General features: G+C 43.9%; 1 protein-coding gene across 1 annotated transcript; it reads right to left on the reverse strand.

The window, feature by feature from the left end:
• Nucleotides 1–878: 878 nt before the first annotated feature.
• On the reverse strand, nt 879–6,004 carry LOC103156224 (macrophage mannose receptor 1-like). Its single transcript, XM_007578203.2, has 8 exons — nt 5,858–6,004; nt 5,418–5,637; nt 4,256–4,588; nt 2,648–2,823; nt 2,209–2,413; nt 1,791–2,120; nt 1,410–1,504; nt 879–1,287 (listed from the first exon to the last, which is right to left on the reverse strand). The coding sequence occupies exons 1-8, from the start codon at nt 5,918–5,920 to the stop codon at nt 1,174–1,176; spliced, it is 1,536 nt and encodes a 511-aa protein (XP_007578265.2). The 5' UTR covers nt 5,921–6,004; the 3' UTR covers nt 879–1,173.
• Nucleotides 6,005–6,747: the final 743 nt, after the last annotated feature.

The following is a 6,747-nucleotide window of genomic DNA, read 5'->3' on the forward strand; positions in this document are numbered from 1 at the left end:
GGACGTCCGGCTGACCTGAGGGATAATCTCCAGGCCTCAGTCACAAAACCTGATTGGAACATTAAACAGCTTCTTATCAATAATCGATCGCTCTGATCAGCCATTGCCAAATGACCAATGATCTCTACATTAATCCAGACTGCAGTCAGAAGCAGTTCTGGCCCCGTTGGAAGATCGTGAACAAGATGCAGTTAAAGTAGTTTTACACATTTTGAGTCCAGAATAATAAGAAAAACATTGTTTACATGTAAACAAACTCCTGAAAAGCATCTTAAATCAGTTTTTCTGCTCTGGAATGAACCACGTTTTATCCAGCAGCATATTTATTCCTCCAGGACTTTGTTGTTTCCTTCAGGGTTCAGAGGTCGTGACCTTTGGTGAAGTTGGGTTCAGCTCTTCACCAGAAATGATCAGAAATTTGTTTTATTTCAAACTGCTGTGATGGACGTCTGTGGTTTGTTTCCTGTTTCCCAACAAACTATCAAGTCTGAATAATTTCATTTTTATTTCTGTATTTAAAAATTATTTAATCTGAAGTGAGAAAAGGACAAAATCTTAAGGAACAAACTCGTGTTTCCATCCGTTTCCTGTTTCAGTGTAAAGCTGGTTTTCTTTATTTCCTCAGGATCCACTTCTCCGCATGTAAAACCCCAAATATCATAAAACAATCAATCACCCTTTAAAGACTTTTACTGCCATAGTTTTAGTTTGTATGTTTTATTTTGTATTGGGCACATTTTTTGTTATTGTGACTTTTATTTTGATAAGCTAAAGTAGGAAGTACAATCCAGAATGTTCGCTGGGACAAAAAGGAAAGAAGTACATGGTATGAAGGCATGATATTAATTAGTTTAAAGTAATTTAAGTTTAATAATTCCTTTTTTTTGCTCATTTCTACCTCAAAAGAACGGTCAGCCAGCGAGGTATGTTTATATGTCTTGTATCATTTATTTATGTCATTGTATTCGTGACGCCGTCTCATTTATATTTATGTTGTATTTTTAGTTCGACGGTGGTGTTGTGTCAGAGACACGGAGTTATAAGAAGAGTTCAATAAAGCTGACTAAACACCAGCAGTAACGAGCTCTTTATTGACTCCAAGAAGAGGTGGAAGTGATAAAGACTAAATATAACACATTAACTTTAAACCACCATAATGAAATGATCCAGTATTTAAAGTTCATCTTTCTTCTTCTCTGGTTTGTGGAGGATTTTCCCGTCTGGTCGTTTCCTCCAGCTCACTTTGACGTTTCCTTTCACTCCATCGTCCTTCAGCTTCTGTTTCAGCTGAAACACAAATACGTCCTGAATATCAAAGCATTTTTATTTATTCTTATCGTTTCCTCTCAGATTCAACAAGCGGCCTCAGCAGGAAATGTTTGTGATGTGATCAAATAAGAGATGATGACCTTGATGAGAAGTTCCTCCATCATGGCAGAGTCATCCTCAGTCACAGACGATGGAAACGCCAGCTGCAGTTTCACCAGATGCTTTGACTGGACCGCTTTTAGAGAAAAAAGACTTATGATTTATCATTTATTGTAATATTATGTTGCAGTGATGAGACGTTATCAGACCAAAGGAAGATTGATGTGCAACATAGTTTTGCTAAAGTAAAAGTAAAAAGTATCCATCCTAGAAATTACTCCAGAGAAAACAAGTTTTTGGTAAAAGTCTACTAAACTACCGAGGAACTGATCAAGTTATCATGTAGCTGCTGCAACGTTTCAGCCTGGAACCAGGATCACTTATTGGCTGTGAAGTTGACTGAAGAGTGAAGGATTCCTCACCAGCGTAACAAACGAAGGCTTTCTTCTCGCCGCAGCTCCAGTCCTCCCATTTCCCGGCGTTCCCAAAGTTAGCAGCAGCACATTCCTCCTTCCCGTTGTTACTGGGTTCGTCTCGGTTCCAGTTCCTGAACGAGGAGTTCCCTCCATCCGCCCACTTCCAGGAGTCTCGGTACAGACCCATCCAGGCCGCTCTCTGGACCAAACCCTGGACGGCCTCGTTGTCGGCCAGATGTCTCACGCTGGCCAGGTCTGTGTAATGTTGTCTGCAGAAGCTCTGAGCTTCAGTCCAGCTCTGTTTGGTGCTGCTGTAGTAAAACGTAGGATTTGTTCCTGAAAACGGACCAAAGAAGTCGAACAATAAAACCTTTTTGAATCGCTGAGGAAAACAGGAGAGTCTGTGTACCTGATGAATCCTTACCGCTGACACTGAAGCAAACCGTGCCTAAGGTCTGAGAGCAGGACGCATCGTACCAGGACCCATCAGCACTAAATGCACCACAGCTTTCTCTGCCAAACCTATTGTTGGGTTCTCCAGCTGCCCAGTTCCTGAACTGGTTCTGATACTGGTCTGGCATGGACCACCTCCAGCTGTTCACGTCTTCATGCAGTCCGATCCAGGCCCGCTGGAAACATTCAGAGGACACAGTAAATTCCTCCTCCAGACATTTAGTGTGTTTTTATTGGTGCCGTTTTGCTTTGAGCTCTTGTTTCTGCCAGAAGCCTCAATGTGACTCTGCTGTCATTTTCTAGCTTATGTGTCTGATTTCCTGCTTCTGGTTGAGTTCCTGTGAGCAGTTAGCCCCTCCCACCTTAAATAAACCAATCGGAAACCTCCATCACATGAAAGGAAGACGTACACTGGTTCTTCCTGCAGATGTTGCCAGGTCGTTCAGCATCCTCACATCCTCCATGTTGGTGACGGTTGCCAGGTCTTGGTGATTTTCTCTGCAGTATCTCTGAGCTTCTGTCCACGTCTTCAGCTCATCAACGATTATATATTCACGGGTAGGAAGTGTTGAGTTCCCACAAACCACTGCAATGACAAACATACATCTGAATTATTTTAACTGAAGCAAAGGTTGAGCCGGGAAACTTCTGCTCTGGATTAAATGATTAATTTTTATGCATGAAGGTATTCATATGGAGTCAGTGATGAAATACATGTAAACTCAAGGCTGAGGTTTACTTGTCAGCTCTCTTTGGAGACAACTGAAAATGGAAACATTAACTGTTAATGTTGGAAGTGGAAGCAGTGAGTGACTGGTTTGATGAGTTGGAGAGAAGTCCTGAACAAACGTCACAACAGCAGAGAGACGCATTTCCATCATTCTGCTCTGACTGATTCAGAGGACTTGACTGAATCTCTGCACCTGAACTGTGAAATGTCTTAAGGACGATCTTTGCTCTTCCTGACTCGAGTTAAAAATGAGATCTGTGTTGTTAGACGGTCTTCAGTTCCCACTGCCTGCATGTTTTAGATCCGCCTCTGTTCCAGGTCACCTGGTTCAAACGACTGCAGGCCGTCTGGTGCTGCAGGAGCCTGAAAATGGCTGCATATTTCAGTCAGGAGATACATGGAGGGCATTAGGACCCTGATGACCAGAACTGGGAAACAGGGTTATAGACATAGTTACTTTGAAAAAGTAACTTAGTTATATTACTGATTATTTTATTTGGAAAGTAACTAAGTTACATTAAAAGTAACTTTTTTAGTTACTTTCAGCAGCTGCTGACGACGACAAACAAACAAACAAACAAACAAACAAACAAACAACGCTCCACCACCTGTGAAAATTACATTGATCTTTGCCAAAACTTAACTATAAGTTATTTTATAATGGTAACATCAACAATATGTCTCCACTTATAAGGTTTAATGGCTACAACAGTACAAAATAAACCCTTTGGTAATTTTTGAGTGTTTTTGTGTTCCACTGTAATCTGGAAAACTATAAATATGACTTCATATATATATGAACTTGACTTTAACGGATCATCCAGGAAATGATGGACTAAAATTAACTGGATGTCAGACAAATTCTGGGGTTTATGTCTCTTTATTTCCAAGCCCAAAAACCGCAACTCGTTAAATCTGCAAGCGACTTCAGAAGAAAACAAGCCCAAAGCTGCTCATAATAATCGGACCTGAAAGTCAAAATAGTTCCTGTTCCTCCAGCAAAAAGCGCATTTCTCTCCATTGTTTGTGTCTGTCGCATAGAAACGGCGGTCGCTCCCCAAGACGCGCAGAGGAAATAATATTTAATTACAAAAGAAAATAGTAACGCAAATTGATTTGGATAAGTTACTTTAATCTGATCCTGGATTTGAAATGGCATCGTGTTAGATTACTCTTTACTGAAAAAAGAGGTCCGACGTCAGTAACGCGTTCCGTTAATAACATCACTTTCTATAGAGAATGCAATCCATCATCAACAGAGCAGACTACAGGCTTAATGGTGGCTTACCATTGTGGCAAATGAATGGCGTCTGTACATCACAGTCCCAGTCCTCCCACTGTCCAGAGTCTCCCAGGTCTGCTGAAGTGCAGTTCTCACCAGGTCCATTAGGTTCACTGGATCTCCAGTAGCTAAACGAGAACCTGCTTCCATCTGCCCACATCCAGACAGCTCTGTGGAAACCAATCCAAACCCTTTGTCCTGATGGTATCAGCGTCTGAATCTCCTGGATGTCTGCCATGTTTCTGACTCTGGCCAGGTCTGTGTAATGGTTTCTGCAGTAGCTCTGAGCCTGAGTCCAGTTCATGTTGGCGTTAATGAAGGCAAACGTAACTTCTGAACCTGAAACAAGAACTTTCTTAAGCAAACCAGCAGCAGAGGTCAACAGCAACCAATGTTTAAACCAGTGTTTCCCAACCCTGGTCCTCCAGGCACTCCGCCCTGCATGTTTGAGGGGTTTACCCTGCTGAACGGTAGGATTAGCCTCCCTCCGCCTACGAATGGGAGGACAGGTTCTGACTGTTTGTGCTTATGTGCCAAACAGTTCAGATGACCCTTTTGGAGTCCCTAAAGGGTCCTGGAGAGTCCTGGGGACTCCCTTATGTGAGACCTGGGGGGACGTGGTTGGGAGGAACAGAGTCTCCTGTGAAACAGAGCCTTAACTCCCCCATCTGGGAGAGCTTTGAATTCGTTCTGGGGGCGGTGGGGGACATCGAGTCCGAGTGGACCATGTTTCTACGCCTCCATTGTTGAGGCGGCTTATCGGAGCTGCGGCCGTAAGGTTGTCGGTGCCTGCCATGGTGGCAGCCCTCGAACCTGTTGGTGGACACGTTCGGTGAGGGATGCTGTCAGGCTGAAGAAGGAGTCCTATCGAGCCTTTCTGGCCTGTGTCTTCCCCAAAGTCAGGGGAAGACCCAGGGTACGCCGGAGGGACGATGTTTCTCGGCTGGCCTGGGAACGCCTTGGGATCCCCTGGAGGAGCTGGAACAAGTGGCTGGGGGAAGGGAAGTCTGGACCTCCCACCTTAGGCTGCTGAACCTGCGACCCGACTCTAGATAAGAGGAAACGGACGGACGGATGGGGTGTGTTGAAGCAAGGGAACATCTGAAACATGCAGGTCAGTGTACCGTGAGGAACAGGGTTTGGAAAGACTGATTTAAACATCCCTTACCTCTGACCTCTGAGCAGATGGAACCTTGCAAACTGGAACAAGTTACATCGCTCCAGAACCCATCAGCAAACATTTCTACACAACTTTCTCCTCCTGCATGGTTGTTTGGCTCACCACGGTACCAGTTTGTGAAATCGTTCTCCTGCTTTTGGTCCAAGTCAGATTCAGAAACGGACCACCTCCAGCTGTTCACGTCATCGTACAACCCAATCCAGGCTGTCTGCAAACACCAGCAGAGTTCAGAGTTACAGCTCAGCTCTGACAACTCTGGGTGAATTAATTACAAATTGAACTAATGAGAATGTTACAGCTTTGTTTTTCTCTACATCGTTCAGATGTGACGATGTATCCATGAAGTTTCCAGCCTGTGAGCAGATCGAACCAGAGGCCGGTCTGCAGCTCAGACTGCTGTTCAGTGAGGAGAGTAAAAGTGAACATACGGATGTGAATCCCAGAGATGCTGCCATGTTGTTCAGACTTCCCACATCCTCCATGTTCTCCATCACTGCCAGGTTCCCGTAATGTTCTCTGCAGTGACTCTGAGCTTCAGTCCAGCTCTTCAGCTCACCAACAACAAAGTATTTTCGTCCAGGATGTGAGGCGTTTCCACACAGCTCTGCAGTTACACACAGGGTTAAAAACATGAGCAGTTTTTGTGGTCAGTGTTTCTTTACTTTTTCATTCTGTGAACGTCAGAGGAGTTTCATCATAATTACTGCAGTATCAACTGCAGGAATAAAATAATGCACACGGTTTAATTCACCTCATTATAATGTATATTTCAAGTCGTTTCCAATCATTTTGTAAAACAAGGACATCTAGTCAAACGTCATTTCCATAAAAGTAAAACTTCCTTTGTTTTCCTACATGCACTCTGTCTGTCCATGGCCATCAGTTCATCATCATCATATTTTCTAAAATAACGACCTTAACAAGAAATGATCAAAGTCATTTTTGTTAAACTGGCTTGGATAATTATTTCAGGAAGTTGATGAAATGCTTTATTGGTTCAGTCCAATCAGGAGCAGCTTCACCTGCAGCGGTTAAAGGTCAAAGGTCAAAGTTTTGCTTACCGCTGTAGCAAACGAAGGCTTTGTGTTGGTCACAGGACCAGGCCTCCCATTGGCCAGACCTCCCAAAGTGAGCGGCTGCACATTCCTCTGTCCCGTTGTTACCGGGTTCATTATTTCCTTCGTTCCAGAACCTAAATGAGAAGTTCTTGGCCTCCACCCACTTCCAGGAGTCTCTGAACAAACCGATCCAGACGTTTTCTCTGGGGATGACGCTGCTGGCCTGCCGGTTCTCTGCCGGGTTCCTCACTCTGGCCAGG

This window comes from Poecilia formosa, unplaced genomic scaffold, assembly GCF_000485575.1.
Source record: "Poecilia formosa unplaced genomic scaffold, Poecilia_formosa-5.1.2 Scaffold471, whole genome shotgun sequence".
Lineage (NCBI taxonomy): Eukaryota > Metazoa > Chordata > Actinopteri > Cyprinodontiformes > Poeciliidae > Poecilia > Poecilia formosa.